At 35.2% G+C, this 25788-nt stretch overlaps 2 protein-coding genes across 4 annotated transcripts in view; both read right to left on the reverse strand.

Annotated features, from left to right (window-relative positions):
• The window catches only part of LOC126777865 (uncharacterized), a 99743-nt gene that overhangs the window by 67751 nt on the left and 6204 nt on the right, over positions 1-25788 (reverse strand). The window contains exon 2 of one of the 2 annotated variants that reach the window (XM_050501114.1): positions 4896-5014. In XM_050501114.1, the coding sequence (XP_050357071.1) occupies positions 4896-4955 (60 nt within the window). In that variant the 5' untranslated portion in view covers positions 4956-5014. Of the gene's footprint in view, positions 1-4895; positions 5015-8518; positions 8798-25788 lie in introns of those variants that run through there. The other variant, XM_050501115.1, reaches the window with a different exon arrangement.
• On the reverse strand, positions 324-25111 carry LOC126777918 (uncharacterized). Of its 2 annotated transcripts, XM_050501230.1 has the most exons (3): positions 24944-25111; positions 15558-15903; positions 324-1382 (listed from the first exon to the last, which is right to left on the reverse strand). In XM_050501230.1, exons 1-3 carry the CDS (start codon positions 25055-25057, stop codon positions 1063-1065), a joined length of 780 nt encoding a protein of 259 aa, XP_050357187.1. In that variant the 5' UTR covers positions 25058-25111; the 3' UTR covers positions 324-1062. The 2 variants fall into 2 exon arrangements, with proteins under 2 accessions (XP_050357187.1, XP_050357186.1); XM_050501229.1 differs by lacking the exon at positions 24944-25111 and having other exon boundaries at positions 326-1382; positions 15558-16079.

The raw sequence follows: 25788 nt of genomic DNA on the forward strand, positions 1-25788 counted from the left end.
ATATGTATGTACATACAAGCTATATGTGGCATGGCGTTAAATTCATAAAAATTAAATCCCATCAAATTGAAAACGTAGGTATTTACGATGCATTAATAAATAGGCTTCTTAAGTCTATATTTGCCATGAAACCAGCTTTAGGTACTAATTTGGCTGCAGTTCTATGGTCTTCGATTTTAAAATGTATGGTATCAATAAATGTAACAAAGATTTGATTCTTAGAATAAATCTTTTTGATTCATTGGGCTTAAGAGCTAAAAATATACTAGAGCAAAAATCATTTTAGATCTACTTACATGGAAATACAGCGCATAGATTTAGTATTTTATTAATTGATTGTAATAGGTCAGCCCGATCATTACCAGAAAACAAGTTCTTTGGAATTGAAATTTGTCTAGGATTTTAGTAAACGGTATTGCATAACCATCTGAGTCCCACTTGAGTATTTCTGTATTATGAGTAACGTGAAGCCAACAGTTAAAAAAGTGTTGGATTCTTTCTGCATGTACCATTATTGCTGATCCATCGCACTTGACTGATTGCTCTGCGTGGGCGGCTACTGTTGTGTATGTAGGGCCCATAAATTGAGATCTCCGATTTGCTGGACCACCTTAGTTTCTTAGCCTTCTTCGCCCCCCTCCCTGCTCGACAAAAAAATGAGGAGGAACTGTTCAATTTCCCGGCTGACGTAAGCAGCTCGTCGATGCTTGAAAATGTACAAGAGTGTACATAGACAATGTTTTTGGGTTTGAATGGGGCTTTTTTATTTGAAGGCCTTTCTTTTCAATAGCTTTTGAAGCTGTTAACTTTTCGGAAAGTTTATTTCCGAAAAGCATATCGTCGCGTTCCACATCTTGCATTATATTTTAAATCGAATAATATACGACAACTGTCGCATAGAGATTTAATAGCTCGAAGTCTATCTTTGCCGTCATCTAATACTAGTTCTAAGCCTTTATTAAGCGCAGCTATTCCCTGGCCTAGCTATTGCTGAACTTCTTCTATTTTCTTATCCCGATTACGGGTAACCTCAGCCACGGCCGCCAAAATTAATATTGGTGCCTACAGTAACGGACAGTTTTTCGATAATTTGTAGTCTTTTACAAGATTTTCTTTATTTTCTTTATTTAGGCAATTTTTTAATATAGGAAACCAAAGACGCGAGAGTTTTTCATGTATGTTAGGCCTAAATTTTGAAACCTCTTCAGTAATCTCTCCTAAGGCGTAGAGCGTGTCCGGATCAAGCTCGGGAGCAGTCGTTTCAGTAGCTAGCAAAGAAGTTGGTTCTTCACTGCACTCGACATTATCCTCATGGTAATCGATGGTGTCAACGTGACTACCAGCCTCCCATGATTCTTCGTTAGGCTCGCCATTATTGTTGTCTAAAAAAACAAGACAACGTGAATTGTTACAATAAATAAAAATAATTCGTATCATAAATCATCGTAAGAGCCTAAAAATAGCCTTCGTGAGGATACACGATCCACCTCCCGGCATCACATGGCTTGTAGGTATGAAAGAAGCAACATATTTTGCTTTCGTGAGGATACACGATCCACCTCTTTTTTTTTACATTCGCCGGGAGGGCAAATGACTCCACCTGATGGTAAGTGGTAGTAGAGTCGTTTGAAGGAACCCGGGTTGTAAGAGGAGGGGAACACGTGAGCTGGTAAGGAATTCCATTTTTTGGAAGTGCGACAAAGAAAGGAGTTGCCAAATTTCTTTGTACGCGATGGAATTGATGTCACAGTTAGACGGTGACATCGAGAACCAGCACGCGTGGACTTAAGAAGAAAGGGGGAAGCAGGAATTAGAGAGAATAATTCCTCAGAGCACTCGCCGTGATACAGTCGATAGAAAGCGCTCAGTGCTGCTATCTCGCGACGCAATTCTAAAGGTTCAAGGGTGTTTATGACCTTTACGTCGCCAATAATGCGTACGGCACGTCGCTGCAACCGGTCCAAGGCCTCCAGTAGGTACTTAGCGGAGCCATCCCAAAGGTGCGAGCAATATTCCACGAAAGACCGTACCTGTGTTTTGTACAGCAGGCACAGTTGTTGTGACGTGAAAAAACGCCGCACCTTGTTCAGAACTCCGAGTTTCCGTGAAGCTGTTTTTATAACAGCCTCGATGTAATCTCTTGGACTAAGGTCGCAGTGAACATCAATCCCCAGCATGGCGATTTTGCTTTGCATCACCAACGGAGTACCACAGAGGGAGGGAAGAGGGGAAAATGTTGACTTTTTCGCTGTGAGAGCGCATACCTGTGTTTTCTTGGCATTAAACTCAACAAGATTATCAGAGCCCCATTTGGCGATGAGCTCTAACGCCCTATCGAGTTCAATGACAAGATCCTTCCGCCTCTCCTCAATTTCCGCTCGCCCAGCCACTGCGCGTCCGTGGTATCCACCATGCACTGTACTATCGTATGCATAGCAATGTATGTTCCCAAGAGAGAGCATATCATTGATATGCAAAAGAAAGAGTGTGGGACATAGCACAGATCCCTGGGGGTCCCCAGGGATCATTCGCTACATAGAATTGTGAAGCGCAGCCATTAACCTCCCAGCATTATGTACTTAACACTATAATATAAATGAGTTGTCACTCGAAATAATGCGATTTTTTGATGATCACTATATACCCACGTGTTAACTCACGGTTAACCTCTAGGGATAAACATTTGGCTTTGTGATGATACACGGTCAACCTCCAGGCGTGATTATCTAACATTTTTAATGTTATTATAACTGATTACTATGCAATTATAGCTGAATAATATGTCATAATTGTATAATAATTTAAATAGCAACTAACAGGATTGGTCGGAGTCTGATGTCGAGTACAAAGTCCTATTGCGTTGGCGTTATTTTACTTCAAGTTTTTGGAGTTTACGCCAACATCGTCGAATTTATTAGTCTTTTTCTTTTTAGGCATATTAAAAATAATATTTTTTCACTAATATTGCTAGGAACGTGCGAACATTGCCTGAAGAATGAAGTGACAAGTGACAGTTCAATAGAATAAGTATATATTAAAAAGGAGGTTGAATTATCGATTGTAAATCGATTCTCTAAACGTGCGGACAGTGCCTTTAGGATAAAAGGACTACCTGGTTAATTGTATCTTCGAATGAAGCGACGAAAATATAATTAGTTAAATTAATCGCAAATAATATAAGAGCACGCCCTAAGCCAGCAAAATTTCAGATATCTTCCGCGCGTCGTTTACACGCTCTTCTCGGTGCGCTATAAAATCTTTAAAGGTGGCTTAGATTACTTGTAAATATAATTATCCAATATTTATCTCAATAACCTATATCATTATGAGTAGAAATTAAAATATATTTATAAGTTAGGGGGCATTTTGTGTTTTTTTTTAATATCGTAATAATATGTTATTCATTTACGGATGGTACGTACCCAGAGAGCAACGTTATATAATAAAATGATTTTTTTTTCTTTTATAAAATAAAACTACAAAAATGAATATTGGAGAAATTTAAAATGACCTTTAAGTTATTGTGACTTGGACGATGCAATTTTTTTTTATATTTCCTTTAAACATTCTGAATAAATAATTAATTTTTTTTTATAAAGTAAAAAGTAAATAAGTGAATTTATATGCAGTGAATTTATATGCAGCTAACGTTTAAACTAAACGTTATTTTTTTTTTTTTTTATAGAATAGGAAGGCGGACGAGCATATGGGCCACCTGATGGTAAGTGGTCACCAACGCTCTTAGACATTGGCATTGTAAGAAATGTCAACCATCGCTTACATATCCAATGCGCCACCAACCTTGGGAACTAAGATTTTATGTCCCTTGTGCCTGTAATTACACTGGCTCACTCACCCTTCAAACCGGAACACAACAATATCAAGTATTGCTGTTTTGCGGTAGAATAATATATAGAATAATATTAATCAATACGGGTAAACCCGTATTGATTAATACGGGTTTACCCTGCTCGTGCTTCAATATATATTTTTAATATGAATCGTATATATAATGTACCTTAGTGAAATATACTGACACTAATAATATTCGTCTTTCTGATTTTATATAAAAGATCGTTCTTAATATATTATTTAAGATACAACCAAAGAAATATAAATTAACTAGCACTTTACCCGCGCTTTCGCTCGCCTCGTAATTCAGAAATACTAAATACCAATTTCCACAGTTCTTTATTCAAAAATGACAGTTTTTCGTTGAAACTTTCACCCCCTTTATAAATCTTAGAAGTTACATTTCTAAGATTGATCCTCAGTGCTAACCTACTGTGTTTAAGGAGCCCGTATGAAAATTTTCACGATATAAGCTACAGTAGCTTAAGCTCTGCGTTGATATGTTAGTCTACTGGTGGTAGAGCTTTGTGCAAGCTCGTCTGGGTAGGTACTACCCACTCATCAGATATTCTACCGCAAAACAGCAGTACTTGGTATTGTTGTATTCCGGTTTGAAGGGTGAGTAAGCCAGTGTAATTACAGGCACAAGGGACATAATATCTTAGTTCCCAAGGTTGGTGGCGCATTGGTGATGTAAGCGATGGTGATGATTGGTGACCACTTACCATCAGGTGACCCATATGCTCGTCCACCTTCCTATTCTATAAAAAAAGTCAGACAGTTATTTGTATATAATGACTTGATAGCAGTGTTAATATACATGAATATATATACATAAAATTATATTAAAATAACAATAATACACTTTATTATATACCAATACATGACAGTAATAACGAACAATACGATAATAATATTGTACATAATGCTTTATTGCTATTAAGCGATCCCTTCCAGACAATGTATGGCTGAGCTGGTGTATATTGGACGAATATATATATACATTATACATATAATAAACATGCAAAATAAATATGTATTACGGGTAATGAGCGTGGTGTTCGAAGGGCCGGCTGGTATCGAGCAATATCAGCATTGCACATCCCTGCTTAGGAAACTTCTTCGAGTTCGAGTGATATCAAACAAAACACTGCCCGGCTGTCTGAAACAGATATATCTGGACTTTGTAATTATTTTAATGTCTAAGGCTTGTGTACTGTGTGGAAGAACCAAGATAGCCCAATGGTCTGAACACGCCAATAATAAGCGATGATTGTGGGTTCTAGTGTACTTCCGTTCAGCCCATACCTCCGATCGATGTGAGTTTTTGTATACGATTTATTTTTCAATGTTTTTCGCGTGTATTGCGATAAATATTGTTTATTAGAGGAAAATATTTCTCACGAAAGTTGTAGGTAATAAAATGATTGACACTTTTTGTTCAATATAATTTGTATAGAGCTGAATATAAACTACTGAGTTTGGTATAAAAATTAACCTAAACTTAATGATGAAGAGCTCTGAAGGTAAGAAGCTCTGATGCTGTTGTTATAATATAATAGTATAGTGTAGTAATTGTTAGTGTAATAATTATAATTATTTATTGCAATACATGTGAAAAACATTTAAAAAATTCAAGTGTATACCAAAACTCAATTCACTCCGAGGACGGGTTAAATGGAAGTTTATCCGCGGGTTCAAATATGTTTTCATGTGCTTAATTTTTGTTCAAAAAGTTTTGTTCGTCTCGTCCTCAGTTGTATATAATACAGGTTTCCTCATGTGTCAATATATAATTATATATATAGTAATTGTAACGGGGTCATTATTTAAAAGTATATTGTTTTTAGAAAGAATTATTTTAAATTGTGTTCTGAGTAATAAAATGTTATACATCGGGCTCATTATTTTATTTTTTAAATACTATAATATTATAGACAAAAGTGCATAATATCATAGATATTATGGTTGGCGGCATTGATGGTGTGTGTATACTTCTTACTTGTGCAGTTTTCAGAGATAGCGCCAAGCTCCAAGTCAGATCTTGACCAAGGCAAGTGCAACATTCTCGAAAAGCAAATGAAATAAAAAAAATCTTATGATAACATGTACGATAAAAAAGTTTATGGTTTTAATGAATCTCAAAATAATTATTTTTTATTAACAGCGAACAGCTTAATGATATTTAAATGATAAAACTTTTTTTTATAATATTTTTCACGGTATTATTCACAAGGCTTAAGATTGCTTTTGAATCGAGAAAGAAATTTTACCGCTCAAAAAAGTTTCTATGCTGCTACTGAATATACTAATCGTAAGTCACCAAAAAATGTTTTGTAATATGTAATATATATTTTATTTTGTCGTTAGTACGAATGTAACGTTCAAGTCTAAGAATTCAAAAAATCGGTGATGGCACACGTATATTGTAATCGAAGATTGCGGCTTCGAACTAAGCACCACAGAGTTGAGCTCGTCTTCCTGACATGTGAGCATCTGTTGTTCAACAGTAAAGGAAAATATCGCGAGGAAATCTTCATATGCAAGTAGAAATTTTGACACACGTGTATCCATCAACCTGCACTTGAGCAGCATGCCGGAATAATCTACACACTTAAGCCCTACAGATCACCCTAAAGCCCTAAGATAAGAATTATACGTACTAAATATGTGATATAGTTTTTATTAGATAACAAAATACAAAAGACACTTATCGCTTGAATATATTTATCTTCCAGCAACAACTATATTTTTACGGATATATTCTGTCATCGGTGGTCAGAGAAAAGCTTACTAAAACATTTAATACAAGGACATAACATCTTAGTTCCTATGTGTAAGCCTTCAGGCACAAGGGATATGACATCTTAGTTCCTAAAGTTAGTGGCGTATTGATGATATAAAGGCTAATATTTATTATGGCGCCAATGTCTATGGGCGGAGGTGACCACTTACCATCAGGTGGCCCTTTTGCCTGTCCGCCTATCTGTATTATAAAAAATACAAGGCTCATATATTTATTATTACGTGTAATGTTTATTATATAAAACTATTTGGTAGATATATTAGCTGTTTAACTAAAAACCGTTTTGTAACAACGTAGTCAGTCAAAGAAAAATTATGTAAAATTATTAGTGATAAGAATAATAACTAGTAATCGAGCATTAAGACAAATTTATAAGCTTGTATATTTTTGAATGAATATATATAAAGTGATAGGTATGAATGTGTGTGTGATTGATTGATTGAGGATTGCGGATTGCAGCTTAGGCTACACATTGTGCTATTAGAATAACGCGGTGTACAATCGTAAACATCTTATAAAGCTCGGCTTCTGGCCGGCCAACACATATTTCTCATACTGTATATATATCATTGAAAATCAACAGGCAAACGAATAAAAACTTATTTTTCAAGGTAGAAATTTGTCAATTCATAGGATAATACTCTAATTACTTTTGTAGAAATTATATAGAACGGTTGGTCGCTTAAAAATAAACAATTGTTATCGTACTTTTCCATTCGTCAACAAACGTGACGATATGTCAAATCTGATATCGAATTCCTTCAATGCGTACGTCAATTCCATGCAAGTTGATCATTTATACAAACGAGTTTGTTTTTAGAAACGATTAATGCTTTATCTAGAATTGTAATCTAGACGACATGAAAATGTACATTTAGATAAACTGAGCGTATTTGATTAAATATATATATATAAACGTTTATATATATATATAAAGTTTATATATATATATATATATATATATATATATATATATATATATATATATATATATATATATATACGTAAAGTTCTCACTCTAATTTAAATAAATACAAAATAAAATTAAATAATCTAGAAATAATGATTTAAATAAAATAAGATTAAAAAACTAAAAAAAGTTTTATTTCATCGTGAAATGTAGTAAATCGACTTTTAGTGTGATACGCTATTTTGACGCATAAAACCTTTTGATATTATAATTATTGCAGTTGATGTCGCATATCACGATTTCAGATTTCATGATCGTTTTGCGGTGAGTTTCGATTTTGTTATACTGCACCAAAATAATTCGTAGTTTAATTATTGGATTACGCACTTCAATTAAAGTTTACAGAATTTGTTTACATAATGAAATTGCAATGGTTGCAAAAATTAAAATGCAATATGCCTTTCCAAGACAAGCTTGTAAACTTTAATATTCTTTACTCAGATTTCTTTCCCTTTTTCCAAAACATTCACATTTATACTAAAACATGTGGCTATTAGAAATTATATTCATCTTAAGTCATGTATGTGTTTTAATCTGGAACCCGTAATTTTTTTCTATTTTTTAAATATGAATGTTGTCCAAAATAATTTTAGAATAAACAAGCGCTTTACGCTGCTTCGCTCGCGTCTTAATTCAAAATTGTTAAAAACCAATTAAAAAAGCTCCTTTAAAAACTGAACGACCTTTGGAGTTAAATTTTTGAAAATTGTCCCTTAGTGTGTAAAAGAAACCCGTATGAGCAGTTTGTTGATATGTCAGTTAATTTTTTATTTATATAATAATATTTTGACATAAATTTAATAAATCTAAAATAGTTAAATAGAATATTTTTTTATTCTATTTAAAAAATATAGAGTATAAAATTTACTTTTAATAAAAATAAATATTACCTTAATAGAATGAAATGATTTCGGCACGCAAATCCAAAACGAACCACAGATCAACGAAACAAAACACAATCACTAACTGAATCATTAGAATAATTTATTATATTTATAAGGAGTATTATGCATGGTTACTTTCTAACCGACGCGGCGACCACAGTGTTTAATTTCAGAAAGCAAACAGCACGGTTTTCACTCAAGAAATCAGCACAGAGATTTAGTTGGAAGACGTTAGTTTGAAAGTGGTACGTTATCATGAGCATCGCGATTTCAACTGGCTAAAATTAACATTGTTGATCGAATACAGCGCAGGGCTGCCAACAGCTTTGTTTCAGATATTTTATAACGAGATAGATATTCTTTTAAATGTCATGTAGTATCATAAAATTGTTGTTACTATTTTTAATATGATGATTTATGAAATGTATGCAATATAGGCTAGGGTTGACAAAATTAATGATGGAAATATTTTTTCGTTTATTAGATTTCGCTAGTTTATGGAAAACTTTTGGATATATGATTGTGTTTTCGTAATATTACACACATATGGCGGTGTATTCGAAAGTTTTTTCCCGAAGATATTTGGCGAGTTTGAATTATTAAAAAGTTTAAACATTAGAGATGTAGATAATTTATGTAGTATTGTTATGAATAAACAAAGAAATTTGGCAACTCCTTTCTTTGTCGCACTACCAAAAAATGGAATTCCTTACCAGCTCACGTGTTCCCCTCCTCTTACAACCCGGGTTCCTTCAAACGAGGCGTGAAGAGGCATCTTGCGGGCCGGCAAGGCGGGGACAGCTAGTACAGAACATTCTTCCCGACTGTACGGCCACATGTGTATTCCACCAACCCGCATTGGAGCAGCGTGGTGGAATAAGCTCCAAACCTTCTCCTCAAAAAGAGGAGAGGAGGCCTTTAGCCCAGCAGTGGGACATTCACAGGCTGTTACGGTTACGGTTTATGAATAAACAGTATGGAACTCGGCTTGTGACGAAAATCTTTTAATATGTTTGTCTGCTATTTAAACGTAAATAAGGCCTCTTAGAAATATATACATAAAAGTCTTCAAATTATCAGGTAGCAGCGACAGTTTAAATGAAAAAAATTTTTTTTTTCTTTTTAGTAATTCACCAATAGCCAATATTAACTTAAAAAGAGGAAGTTATTTTGTAATCACCGACAGTCATTTCGATTTTATTTATTACTATAAATAAGTTTTAAGTAGTGGAAAACAAAAATACATACGTGAGATTTAAGTTTTTCTTTTACAGAGTAATTAGGCCGACGAGCAAATGGGCCATTACTTGAAAACTAGTATGTCCCATGTGCCTGTAATTATTGGCACACTGTATTACGGTACGGTAGAGCTTTGTGCAAGCTCGTCTGAGTAGGTACCACCAACTCATCAGATATTCTACCGCAAAACAGCAGTACTTGGTATTGCTGTGTTCCGGTTTGAAGGTGAGTGAGCCAGAATAATTACAGGCACAAGGGACATAACATCTTAGTTCCCATGGTTGGTGGCGCATTGGTGATGTAAGCGATGGTTAACATTTCTTACAATGCCAATGTCTATGGGCGTTGGTGACCACTTACCATCAGGTGGCCCATATGCTCGTCCGCCTTCCTATTCTATAAAAATAAAATTTTATCTTCCAGGCTCCGGGCTGCTACTGAGAATCTTCGACAGAAAACCTAATAACCTTTCGACCTGCGTTTTGAGCCCAGGACCTCCGGATCTGCGGCCTTATAACCACTAGACCAACGAGGCAGTCAAATCCGTGTATACATCATAAATATATTGCTAACACTGATGATGAGAGTTAAACGGTTCTGGTGTGAAAATGAGTAATATATTTTTTTAATTAGTATTCCTTTTTCAAATGATAAAAATGAATTTATTAGCATAAAGTTAATCTGATTAATTCATATCGTTTTCGTAATGGTTCAAATCTGTATTCATGCATCAATTTTGACTGGCTAAAATTAAATTGTTGACTTAACGCAGTCCAGGGTTGCCCTGTTTAACCAATGTTTCAATAACAATTATTCTGATTAAGTAATGGTAACTACATGTTCATTCATAAATCTAATATTGATTTCGTTCTTGATTATTTATAAACTAAAATTACCGGTATAATTTATTTGATAAATTTAAATTACTGGTGTATTGTAGAGTAGGAGTTTTAATTATATTTATATTTTATTAATTTGGTAGATTTTTTATAACATATATCACGAATTTGTTTCGGACATGTTACACTTTTTTTTTAAATATTTATCTTTTTTTTTTATATGCCCCGGGATGGCAAATGACTCTACTCCACCTGATGGTAAGTGGTAGTAGAGTCCAAAAGCAACGACGGCTAGTACAGACGGGAAAAACGGTACTGGCCGTACAGTCGGGAAGAATGTTCTGTACTAGCTGTCCCCGCCTTGCCGGCCCGCAAGATGCCTCTTCACGCCTCGTTTGAAGGAACCCGGGTTGTAAGAGGAGGGGAACACGTGAGCTGGTAAGGAATTCCATTTTTTGGTAGTGCGACAAAGAAAGGAGTTGCCAAATTTCTTTGTGCGCGATTGAATTGATGTCACAGTTAGGCGGTGATATCGAGAACCAGCTCGCGTGGAGTTAAGAAGGAAGGGGGAAGCAGGAATTAGAGAGAATAATTCCTCAGAGCACTCGCCGTGATACAGTCGATAAAAAGCGCTCAGTGCTGCTATCTCGAGACGCAATTGTAAAGGTTCAAGGGTGTTTGTGACCTTTACGTCGCCAATAATGCGTACTGCGCGTCACTGCAACCGGTCCAAGGCCTCCAGTAGGTACTTAGCGGAGCCATCCCAAAGGTGCGAGCAATATTCAACGCAAGACCGTACCTGTGTTTTGTATAACAGGCACAGTTGTTGTGGCATGAAAAAACGCCGCACCTTGTTCAGAACTCCGAGTTTCCGTGAAGCTGTTTTTATAATAGCCTCGATGTAATCCCTTGGACTAAGGTCGCAGCGAACGTCCATCCCCAGCATGGCGATTTTGCTTTGTATCATCAGCGGTGTGCCACAGAGGGAGGGATGAGGGTAAATGGTGACTTTTTCGCTGTGAGAGCGCATACCTGTGTTTTCTTGGCATTAAACTCAACAAGATTATCAGAACCCCATTTGGCGATGAGCTCTAACGTCCTATCGAGTTCAATGACAATATTCTCCCGCCTCTCCTCAGTTTCCGCCCGCCCAGCCACTGCGCGTCCGTGGTATCCACCATGCACTGTACTATCATCTGCATAGCAATGTATGTTCCCAAGAGAGAGCATATCATTGATATGCAAAAGAAAGAGTGTGGGAGATATCACAGATCCCTGGGGGACCCCAGCATTCACTAAATAGAATTGTGAAGCGCAACCATCTACTAAAACACGAAGGCTTCGCTTGTGTAGGAAGCTGGCAATCCAGGTGCATAGCTGAGCAGGCAGACATCCCGAAGAGAGAGAAAGTTGGAACAGGCGCGTTAACACAGGAGACAGCTCCGCCGCGCACTTCTTCAGCACAATGGCTGGTATTCCATCGGGACCGCTAGCTTTCCGTATGCAGCTCCGCACGCACATCACGTTGCCTGATTTTGATGTCAGGCATCGTGTGGCCACATGAAGGTATTGTTGGTGGCTGCGCACTACAATCATCGATCACAGAGTTGTCGGCAAAGAGATTAGCCAGGAGGTCGGCTTTCTCCTGCGGACTGTGAGCTAGCGATCCGTCCGGATTTCTGAGCGGTGGCAGCGAAGGTTGGCAGAAATAGTTTTGCACAGACTTGGTCAGACGCCAGAAGCTACGGGAAACCCCTAGGATGCGAAATAAGGTCATGACCAATCTGTACAATGCGCTGTGCATCCGCTCTCGTGTATGCCTTCCTACAGGACTTGGAATTTTTATTGTAGTTTGCTTTCAGTGAGTCAATGTTAGATGCCCCGCTAATGCAGCCGTTGATCCACGTGCGATATGCCGCCTGCTTAGATGATACAGCGTCGGCACATTCACGAGTGAACCAACGGTTACGCGTACCCCTATTGATGAGATCTGAGCTAGGAATGTAGTATTCCATTCCTAACATGATCTCATCAGCAACAGCAGCGGCACTAGCTGTCGGGTCATTCCCACTGAAGCAACGTTCCTTCCAAGGGACTGACGCATAGTAATCGCGCATACCGTCCCAATCTGCCGACTTATAGTGCCAAACGCGACGTTTGCATACCGCTGATGGCGGCAGCTTGGCCTGTGGCACTTTGGTAGATATAAGGCCGTGATCCGAACAACCAAGTGGAGCTTGAACCACAACCTGATATTCCACCGGGTGAGAAGTCAGCAGAAGATCCAGTAGAGAAGGCGCTTGCCCATCAATGTCTGGGATCCTGGTGGGCTGATCAACCAGTTGGGTCAAGTCGTGTGTGAGAGCAAAAGCATGAGCAGTTCTTCCAGCATGGTCAGTTTTGAGGGATTTCAACCATGATTCATGGTGAGCATTAAAATCCCCCAAAAACACCAATTCCGCTTTAGGAAACTGCTCTTGCGCAGCATCTGCCACCCGACTAAGATGGTCAAATAATCGGCTTGTCTCCAAGTCACCATTGTGGGATCTATAGAGGCACACGTAGACTCGACTCTGACGAACCAGGTCCACACGTATCACCAACATGGAGAAGGAGGGGTCCTCCAAGCAGCGCAATCGGTGACAACAAACATCCGCCCTGACGAACAAGCATACTCCGGCTTTCGCTTTAAAAGATTCTTCAAGCATGTAGCCGGGATAGTTAAGGTAGCTGGTGTCGGCAGGGCGGAGTATTTGCGTCTCCATGAGAAACAACATTGCTGGCCGTGCTGTCTCGAGATGGCGGTGGACAGCGTTGAGGTTAGCGTGGAGTCCTCGGATTTTAGAGAACTCGACCTCAAACAGCGTGGGTATGGTCGTGGTGTGCACCGCTGAACGACTGTTATTTTTTAGTTGCGCTACCATTTGGAAAAATAAGGAAAAGAGACGTGAAGCGAGCGACGTATTGCCACGATAGGGATGGGCAAAGTATGGAGGCGTGTTTTCCCAAATGGTTGCCAAAAGGGAAAATATACTGATCCGCCGGACGGAAGGGCCCCCGAACCCCCCCGGAAGTGGCCGCCGGGACCCCACCTTCCGGTCACCAACCGGCACGACGGTCCACCCCGAGATTATGCGTGGCCTGGTGGGGCAGCCTCGCGAGCTGGTTAGGCACGCTCCCCCCCCTGGGCCTCTGTACTATGCCACGGAACAGCCGTTTCTTCAGGTCTCCCTGTCCGGCAGGTCAGTACAGTTTCCCCCGGCATTGGTTCAACAGCCGTCTCCACTGGACCAACACCCATCGCGGCAATACTCGCTCGGGCACTGACTGTACGCTGGCTGACCTCGAAACGCGGCTGCAAGCCACTTCACGAGTTTTTCACCATGCGTACGGTGGTAACAAGCCAGGCGGATGTTAGCATCCTACCACCAGATGAGCAGATGGTCGCTCAGATATCCCTTAGTCGCCTCTTACGACACCCATGGGAAAGAGAGGGGCAGTGAAATGTATTCTTTCTTCGTCACTGCACGGATTAAAAAGCACACCATGCTTTGAAAATGAGAAAGTCTAAGAATTTAAATATAAATTAATAATAAATATTGTTATATAGTATTTAAAGACTTTTCATATAAAATGAACAGAACTATTGTTTATTCAAAGTAACTAACTAGGAGGCTGCAATTGTGTTATTTAGAATTATTTTTATACATGACCTAAGAATATATTCAAATCTTATATGAAAAAAAATTATATACAGTGATTATTATATTATCATTATTAGAAAAACGTGAAGTTCGTATTAGTTGATTTTCATTCATGATATATACATTGTAATCGAATATACTTGACTATGTATTTTATTTGAAATAGTGTGACATCCGAGTTTCTTGTCGGTTCTTGGTAGAATATATATTTTGAACCGGTGGTTAATAGGTAATTTAATCTGGTATTATGGCGATTTTAAAGGTCCCATAAGAGGCTATTTTTTATTTACAATGACTTTAAACCTATGTTAATTTCATTTAGCATACATTATTGAATTAATTTAATAAAAATCTAATACTTATTCATTGATAGTATATAAAATTCGCACATTGGGAATCAGTGACATTCCTTAAGTATTTAATTTACAATTTTATATAATACTAAATGAGCGATTCTTATATAAATACATATTTATGCCGTGTATATAAGAAACGGCTCTAATTATGTATTTAGGTTAAGGTTTTTCTTTTGGAGTTTATTTATACAGATGTCTTTCCTGAAGAAAACGCAGTTTCCTACAAAATAAAACGTTTTTTGTAACTAATTATTAATTATTATTATTAGCAAATCTCTGTCGCCCATGTATTAAGACACAATAATATAGTTATTATAATAATATAGTTATTCGGTTTTTAATAAGCTGTTGTATGGATCCAGGAATCTAAATATATTAAAATGAATTGTATTGCACTGTGTCTTCATAAAATTACAAAGACAAATTATTTTTAAGATAAGAAGGAACATATTATATATTAACTAGCATTGTTTTTATGTATTATTTTGTATTAATATTACAACAAATAATTGTTATACCGTTACTTGCAAATAGTTCGTTAGCTTTACGCCTTTATGTCTCTAAATTAGTTACAAATCCTTGTATTTTCTAAACGGAATTTTGTAATTATATTTATATATCAACTGTCCAAGTCACCACTGTTTCTTCAGTAGTGATAGTGAACAGGCAGTGTTCGCACGTACTGAAAGTTAGATTAATTGTCTCGATAAAACAGTTTTTACTGTATTTGAATATAATTATTAGACCTACTTCGATATCTATATATCGAAGTAAGTCTAATATATATGTATATTATTCAATTCAACACCTATTAAAATTATGTTAATTAAAATAAAACCATATAATGTTATATCAATCGGTATAATCAATATTGTTCAACATACATTTCAACCAATATTGTACTTACACTTTTGCCCAAAAACACATTTGCATCTGCCATCTTCGGTTCTGGAGTAGCCTGTAGAACACCCACCAACGAAATCTGATCGTTCCTCTTTAACGATAGAAGTAAAATTCACTGTAGCTTCAGTTGTTGGATTCGATACAAAATTCAATTTGGTGTCATCTTCTTCCTTAGTTATAACAAAACCGGTTACTTCCTTATTTAATTCTTTATCGATATAAGCCGCAGTAGATGTTGCAACGAACTTATTGTCATCGTTAGTTTTATTATCAGCAACGGTAACTACACCAGCTGTTCCCTTTTTTGGATCTTCTTTAAAATTTAATGCATGATGGATATCATCGAGGACCTTGTGAGCTGTATCGTGAATTGAGCTGATTATTCCTTTGGCTAATCCTGCATCACCATCGCTAGTAAGCAATAGTAGATTCACAACAATACATAAACAGTATACACTTCTCATTTTGTTTAATTGTTCAAGACGTGTTTTAACTGTAATGATCGTATAACAACTACGCCTACTTACGCAATATTTCTAAGAAGGTAACAGGCTTGATCTATTAACCTTTGACGATATCATATAATGCTGATAATAATATATTACATTAGTTTTACGAATAGATAAAAAATTACAAGTATTTCTTAACATTAGCGGGTTTTTATTCTGAACAAATATATATAAAATCATGAAATGCGCACATGTCACGATAATAGGAAAATTTAAAGTGTAACTACGAAGTGCAACTACGTATGTAAAAATATTATATACTTAAACATTCTACGAAACGTGTTTCATCTTCTGTAATAAGTACATTGATTTTTTCCAGCAGTGGAATCACTTTTGTGGATGCTTTGTAAAATATAACACAATAGAGCTCTTCTGTAATGCCCCCATTTTGTAGAGCCGATTAAGTTTGAATTGAGCTTTGTCGATATTAAAGCTCCAAAGGCTTTATTAATAAGTTGTAACTATAACTTTTTATATTTTATCTATAACCTTAATTAAAATTCCATTTTTTCGTTGGACTTAGACCGCAGATTCCGAGGTTCCGGGTTCAAACCCCAGGTCAGGCCAATAATAGTCTCAATACCAGCCCGGAGTATAGAAGTTGGAAGTGTGTACATTCCCTTGCCTCGGAAAGTAATTAAAGCCGTTAATCGTTCGCCTAAACTCTTTCCGGTCGTGTCGGATTGCCGTCCCATCGGATTATGAGAATGAGGGAATACCTGAAATGACAGTGTACATGAACAATATGTTAAAGGAACGATAGTCTTTGAAGCAGAGGAGTCCTAGAGTGCAGACCACGGATTGGACCACACAACATAGCATAGCAGGATGATCGATACGACAGGATTTTCTTTTTCACACATACGATTTTCTCGCATTAATATTAAGAAAGAATATTTTTTTAATGTTAATATTAATACTTATACTATATATTTACTATATATTTAATTGAACTTGATTTGAACTTGAGATTAATTTGTAAATAACTTGAGAGATAGCCTCAGAACATATTGGGAGAGCCCCATTACCAGCAATGTATTGCAATTGTCTGAACGATGTTAATGAATGAGAATAAGACGAGGGAGTTGCTGCTATACGTAATCCCAATATATGTATATAATTATATAACTCATTACTTGTGTTTGCGATGATGATATGACGTCACTAATTGATAACGCATGCATTTAGTGGACGAAACAGATGTTATTTTTTTTTCCTCGTTATGTATGTCAAGTTTTGATATTTAATCACGAACTTTCGCTGATAGCCTTTAAATAGAACATTATATTTATCAAAGAATTGAGTTGAGCAGTGGTTTAAAACATGGCAATTGTATACGGAGATTGCGAGTTTGAATCCGGGACAGTACTGCTGAAATTTCATATATTTAATTTGTGTTAATAAGGTCGCATGTTCGATTGATTTTTTTAATAACAATGTCCTCAGATAAAATAATGATGTGACGCACATTTTTGTGTGAGTGATTTTTTATGGCAGGACCTGGGAATGATAGCTTCAAGATCTTCAACCAATTAGACCAAAGATACAATCAATGAAAATATTCCTTATACAAATAGACTTTAGCAATTTTTGAATCGTCATTTTAAAGAATTACCTGACTGATTTCGCCAAAGGCAGCAAGTCTCATAAGATATTTAAAAAATCTTAAAACTCTCTGCGGCCGTACTCGTATATCTAACTACTAGAAAAACGGGGCGATACGGATTATCCATTATGAAAAGACGAAAAGAACGAGTGAATGATTTGAATGATAATCTAAATACGCGTTACCCACCTGAACAGATACAATTTATTTTTAACGCCCGTGTTGCAGTGTAATTACAATTACAAATAACAGATGAGCGTTTTTCTAAATCGGTATGCGGAAATCAGTCATCACTAATTGAGTGAACGAATGAGTTAGTCTAAATTTCGTGAACATTCCATTCGATTTAATAACATTTTTTATTAATATAATGTAACACTAGTTGCTAGTCTAACTGAAGTTACAGTTTACTAATTTTTTTAATACATTGAGTTGCTTTTGTATTGTTATAATTTCAAACGACTCGTTGTATGTTTGAATTTATATTTTAATTGTCAGTATTTAGTATCGAAAGAATTTACTTGGTGTAGGGATTGTGCTTGCTTGGGTACCTATTCATCACGTATTGTACCGCCTCTACATACTTGGTATTGTTGTGTTCATTAAAGGGCGATTGTGCAAGTGTGACGTTTTAGGGTCATAACATCTTAGTTCCTAAGGTTGGTGACGCATTGACGACGAAAGAGTTTTTTTTTTAATTTCATATCTAGGTGGACGGTAGCATATGGGTCACCTGATGGTAAGTGGTCACCAACGTCCATAGACATTGGCATTGTAAGAAATGTTAACCATCGTTTACATCGCCAATGCGCCACCAACCTTGTGAACTAAGATGTTATGTCCCTTGTGCCTGTAATTACGTATGGCATAGTTAAAATTTCTTACAATACCAATGTGTAAGGCTGATTGTGGTCATTTACCGTTAGGGATTCCATTTGCCAGTTAGCCTACATATTATATTAAATATAAAAAACAGACTAAACAGTTAAATATACCTTAAGATAGTATGTCTTAAAAATCTCTTCTATTACTTTATATGACGCGTTTTAAGTAAATAAATTCATTTTATTATTATTATCTAATAAGGAATACTGCAAAAGTGTTACCTATGAAAGTTGACAGGTACGTTCTGCTAAGGTCATTTTTCTTATATGGTTTAGATATCGAATTGCCAGACATAGATAGACAAGGTTCCCAATTCAAATTCAACACACACAAAACAAAATTATTAGTATCCTGTGTATGTATGATAATTCAGTAAATCATGTCTAAAAGAACTTTGTTGAAGATAATTATTAGTTTGAACTGTACAAATCTAACCTTAAAAAAAATGATTATTATATTGACGAGCCGGTTGGCGTGGTTGGTGGATGCTTGCCTTTCACGCTGAAGGTTGTGGGTTCGATTCCCACCCAGGGCAGATATTTGTGTGCATGACCATGTCTGTTTGTCCTGAGTCTGGGTATAATTATCTATTTCACGGTAGCATGCGAAAGCGATCCCGTGGCGTCCATGTTAAGACGGAAAGGGTACCGCTGGTTTGTCCGGGGCGCACTTGGCGCCGTGGACACCGGCGTGCCCCACATACGCCCCCACTGTGGGGGAAACGCGTAACACGTTTTTCCAGCGTTAAAAAGGGTGTAATTATCTATATCAGTATGTATTTATAAAAAAAAAATAGTATATGTAGTATATCAGTTGTTTGGTTTCCGTAGTACAAGCTCTGTACAAGCTTAATCAGATGGCCGTGTGTGAAAAATGTCCCTGGATATTATTATTACTATAAAAAAATAAAAGTATATTTTTTTATAAAATGAAGGAATAACAATTGTTTCATTTGTATAAGGCTTAGAAAAACTTAAAATTATTCTTAATTTTTCTAGAACAATCTTTAACCAGGAAAATAAAGCGTCGCGTCTGAATAAGAAAACTGGTTGCTCTTGAATAGGATGTGCAGGAAATAGAAAGAGACGCTTCACAAAGCAGACAATTACTGAGGCTCGCTATGAATAAAGGTTATCGTCCACTAAAAGTTAATATCATGACATAATATCAATGAACTTCGAAGTATAATTTCAAGTATACTTTTTCTTTCGCTATGCAATTAATAAGATTTATAATTGCGTTGGTCTAAAGATACACTTACATGGAAATATAAATTAAGAGATAAGGCGTAAAATGAGAACGAACGAAAAAAACATTTTAACATTACAATACTTAACAAATAAATAATATCCTGGGACAATAATCACACACGGCCATCTGATCCCAAACTAAGCAAAGCTTGTACTATGGAAACCAGACAACTGATATACTACGTATAGTACTTTTCTTTTGTAATTACACCCAGACTTAGGACAAATAGACATGATCATGCACACAAATGTCTGTCCTGGGTGGGAATCGAACTCACAACCTTCGGCGTGAAAGGTATGTAACAACCACACCAACCGGCCCGTCAATAGGTAATTAATATATAGAATTACCATAAACACACAGACTGACAAGGTTTCAAACATAATTAAAATTAACCAAAACAAAGTTTTTTAGTACTCTGTATCAGTACGATAATATTAAAAATTGTATCTATTAAGCTAACTCAAATATATTGATAAAAATAATTTAAATTGGCGGTTTTAAAAATGTGTGTGTTTTTTAAGATATTAACAAAATTAGTATAATAATATAAATAGTATAAATAATTTAGCGCAGTCGATACGAATTATTTTTGAGACTATCATATTTCTAAGGTGAGATAGATAGATAGACGGACAGATTTATCTAAAAATTACTCAATAAAAGCCTAAAAAGGTTTTAAAGCTTATTTACATACATACAAAACAATTGTTCTAATTTCTTAATCAAAATCAAAATAGTTTTTATTCGAGTAGTTTATTATAAGCACTATTAAATTCTTGTTTAGAATTCTGTTATCTAACTTAAATAAATTGTATGTTACTGTAACAGAATAAAGAGTAAAATAAATCAATAAATACAAACACCGATTATTTTTATTATCTGGAATGCTCCAATATCGCGAATATCGCGAGAATATAATTATTGTGTAAGAAACACAGTAACACAGGACATTGGTTGTGACAGGCTCCCATCGTTCATGAAAAAATGTAATGTTTCTTTTAGTATAAACTGTTAATTTGTTTAAAAATTGAAGTAGTTACTGGCAGCAAGACAGACTTAAACAAAAGATATATTTGAATTTTAAAATATTTAATTATAATTAAAATTGACACGACCCAGAGAGGTTTATGCTTTAGTCGAATGTTCTTCCTTTTTTTACAAATCGTTTCCCAAGACACATGATCCCAAAGCATGGAATGACACAATGACTTACATTCAGCTGATTAAGCATTTACTTCTATTGTCTTCATGCTTTGAGCTAACATAACTACCTTTTGTTGCTGTTTTTGTTTTTTATTTAAATATTTAATTTGTATATTTTGTAATTGTTTGGGAATGGTGTGTTCTCCTGTAATCGGTTGTTGGAGGTCCAAATAAATAAATATAGTCAAAATAATATAACTTGTCCATTAATAATGATAATATACGTTTTACTGTGAAACTTAAGTTAAAGTAAAAAAATAATTAAATATAAAAATATTTAAGCAAGGCTAGAAAGATATACAATTTTATCGCTTAACAACGCAAAGTTTTCATTAGACGGCAGGATGCAAGTGTTAAGTGCGCCTTCAGACGAACAAAAGACCAGTCAAGGTTCTTGAGGGTACGGTTGTTTTAAGTAGCTTCTCTTTGCTCTGCCTTTGACATTATATTCGATACTTTAAAACTCATTTTGTAATACGTTTCTATCATGGTGGAGAAGATAAAGTAAAAAAAGTAAAAGTACCACTGGGGTACTTCTTTTTGAGGAGAAGTTTTAGAACTTACTCCACTACGCTGCTCCAACGCGGGGTGATTTTGGTCTCCCAGAAGCAGTAAGTACTAAAGCACCAATAGTACGAGTTAACTGGTATTTGTTACCACACAGTCAACAAAAGAGTGTTTGACCAAAAATCAAAACTTACTTATGAAATCAATATCCGAATCCAGGTCTACCCTACGTCATGAGTGCCATAACGACATGGTGTCACCCATGACGTAACCAAGTGACGTAACAAAGTCAGTTGAAAGGAATAACAGAGGAGTAAACTAAAGAAGAGGAAAATGAAACGCTGATTTCAAGTTGAAAGGCAGGTGCTTGACTCAAGATGGATGCCGGATATTGATACAATACAAATAATATAGAAATTTATTTATATATCTTATAAGAAAACGAACTGCTCATTTTTAATATACTTATATAATACCTAAGACTTATCTAATTTTTTTAAAATTAGATTTAAGCAAACTTAAAAATATACACCTTAGAAATGAGTATAATCTTTATATAGTTTGAGAAAATGGCACGAGGATTAATCATAAACAAACCCTTTATATGATTCATGAAATTTTCTATTTACTTTTCTATACTAGATACTGCGAACAATTAGTCGTATCTTTATTTATAATACAAATCTCTTCTACTTACATACTTATATCCACATTAATTTTACTTCCAAGGTTCCGATAATAACTTCATCGACTATTTGCTCATGTGTCGTTTAAAATCTTTGTATGACCACTTTTAACGTCTAAATAAACCAATTCTGTATATCGTTTTTAAATAACATTTCCGAGTTGACATTTTCGAATTGAACGCCCACTGTTACCTAAAGGTCATGTTTGCTTTACTGAAACTATTAATTCTTTGCTAATAGCAATTACACTTTATTGCCAAGAAATAAGGTTGAATTTTGAATTTCTAATAATTATTCTACGTATTACAGACATTTCTTGTGTTAAATAGCTTCTTAAGTTGCATTTAAGCGTCTTTTAAAAATAAATTTTAATTTTTCAACAAAGGAAGAGTTTTTTTTCTTCTTTTTTATTCATTTCGTAAATGCAAAACTGAAAGCACTGAACTGACCGAAATAATGAGTTTTTCAATAAGACGGATATCGTCTACCGTTTTGTAGTATGTCTGGTGACGTCATATCTTAAGCATATACCTGTTTTAAATTGCTAGTTTAAAAGATTGCAGAGCCCTGCCTTTAAGCCCTTTTTTCCGTTTACGTTGCCGTTTTCATTCAAGAAATTTGTTCCGGAATGTTCGTTTTTTCGTCGCTGTTGGCCTTGGAGTTTTTGTTAGCCTATGGGCCTGGGACTCTCTTATCATGTCCGGTGTGATCAATGATTTATACCAGGCGATGAGAAATTTTAAATTAATAGTAATTGGTCACACCGTTTACAAAAATAAGTGCTTGTTTTTGCGTTCACGCATCGTTCATCCGATTAAGATGTAACTAAATTAATGTATATTAGACGCTTATTAACGTCATTAGAGTAATAGTTTAGATGTCGCCTAGGGATGTAACAATCTTACAATACTAAATGAGCAATTCTTATGTAAATATATATTTATGTCGTCTATCTAAGAAACGGCTCTAATTATGTATTTAGGTTAAGGTTTTGCTTTTGGAGTTTATTTATACAGATGTCTTTCATGAAGAAAACGCAGTTTCCTACAAAATAAAACGTTTTTTGTAACTAATTATTAATTATTATTATTAGCAAATCTCTGTCGCCCATGTATTAAGACACAATAATATAACAAACGGAAATCAGAACGAAACGGAATACGTCCTATTTTTGGTTTATAAACGTATTATTTGCTTAAACTGACGCACATAACATTTAAAATAAAGAAAATAGTAAGAAGTTACCCATTCCAATCTTAGTTAAGCAATTATTTTTTTATTTATAAAAATATGAGAATTGTAGTATTCGCATATACTTTATTTAAATTATTATTATAATTGCGAAAGTAACTTTCGATGTTACTTTTTCACGTCTTAACTATTCAATAGATTCTTGTGAAATTTTGCATACACGTTACCGGTCCTCATGAGATTTTGTATCGACGTTGCAAGAGCCACAGACTAGGACATATAGCGATAGGAATCACGACCGACATTAATACCGGCGGCTTACATCGAAACCTTAAATATATACTTCGCTATTTGTATCGTTACAAAATGTCCCCATAATATAAATATATTTAGCACCCAGAAGTGAAACTGATGATATAAAAACCTCGAATTGGTCTTTTTATGGAATATAGAACACAAAATCATACATTTCTTGAATCTTAAAATTCCAAATAACACATTTGAATACATTCAACAAATCATAAGTCGCGCCAATAATAAATTAATTACATTACCTTTCTGTCCACCAATTAAATGTTTAACAAACGGTGGTTTTAAATTAGCGCTTGTCTTTTATTTCTTTTAGAAAGCTGTTGTATGGATCCAGGAATCTAATTATATTAAAATGAATTGAATTTCACTGTGTCTTCATAAAATTACAAAGACAAATTATTTTTAAGATAAGAAGGAACATATTATATATTAACTAGCATTGTTTTTATATATTATTTTGTATTAATATTACAACAAACAATTGTTAAACCGTTACTTGCAAATGGTTCATTAGCTTTACGCCTTTATGTCTCTAAATTAGTTACAAATCCTTGTATTTTCTAAACGGAATTTTGTAATTATATTTATATATCAACTGTCCAAGTCTCCACTGTTTCTTCAGTAGTGATAGTGAACAGGCAGTGTTCGCACGTACTGAAAGTTAGATTAATTGTCTCGATAAAACAGTTTTTACTGTATTTGAATATAATTATTAGACCTACTTCGATATCTATATATCGAAGTAGGTCTAATATATATATATATATATATATATATATTTCAATTCAACACCTATTAAAATTATGTTAATTAAAATAAAACCATATAATGTTATATCAATCGGTATAATCAATATTGTTCAACATACATTTCAACCAATATTGTACTTACACTTTTGCCCAAAAACACATTTGCATCTGCCATCTTCGGTTCTGAAGTAGCCTGTAGAACACCCACCCAAGAGATGTTCTCGTCCCTCTTTAACGGTAGAAGTAAAATTCACTGTAGCTTCAGTTGTTGGATTCGATACAAAATTCAATTTGGTGTCATCTTCTTCCTTAGTTTTAACAAAACCGGTTACTTCCTTATTTAATTCTTTATCGTTATAAGCCGCAGTAGATGTTGCAACGAACTTATTGTCATCGTTAGTTTTATTATCAGCAACGGTAACTACACCAGCTGTTCCCTTTTTTGGATCTTCTTTAAAATTTAATGCATGATGGATATCATCGAGGACCTTGTGAGCTGTATCGTGAATTGAGCTGATTATTCCTTTGGCTAATCCTGCATCACCATCGCTAGTAAGCAATAGTAGATTCACAATAATACATAAACAGTATACACTTCTCATTTTGTTTAATTGTTCAAGACGTGTTTTAACTGTAATGATCGTATAACAACTACGCCTACTTACGCAATATTTCTAAGAAGGTAACTGGCTTGACCTATTAACCTTTGACGATATCATATAATGCTGATAATAATATATTACATTAGTTTTACGAATAGATAAAAAATTACAAGTATTTCTTAACATTAGCGGGTTTTTATTCTGAACAAATATATATAAGATCATGAAATGCGCACATGTCACGATAATAGGAAAATTTAAAACTAACTACGAAGCGCAGATACGTATGTAAAAATATTATATACTTAAACCTTCTATGAAATGTGTTACATCTTCTGTAATAAGTTATGTATATTTATTAAATTGTAAGTATTTTTTTACTATATATAGATAGATAGATTTTGTCCAGCAGTGGAATCACTTGCGGTATTATCCACAACACAGGTTGCTTTGTAAAATATAATACAATAGAGCTCTTCTGTAATGCCCCAATTTTGTAGAGCCGATTAAGTTTGAATTAAGCTTTGTCGATATTAAAGCTCCAAAGGCTTTATTAATAAGTTGTAACTATAACTTTTTATATTTTATCTATAACTTAATTAAAATTCCATCCTTCGCCTCGTTGGACTTAGACCGCAGATTCCGAGGTTCCGGGTTCAAACCCCAGGTCAGGCCAATAACAGTCTCAATACCAGCCCGGAGTATAGAAGTTGGAAGTGTGTACATTCCCT

Source organism: Nymphalis io, chromosome 24 (genome assembly GCF_905147045.1).
Source record: "Nymphalis io chromosome 24, ilAglIoxx1.1, whole genome shotgun sequence".
Taxonomy (NCBI): domain Eukaryota; kingdom Metazoa; phylum Arthropoda; class Insecta; order Lepidoptera; family Nymphalidae; genus Nymphalis; species Nymphalis io.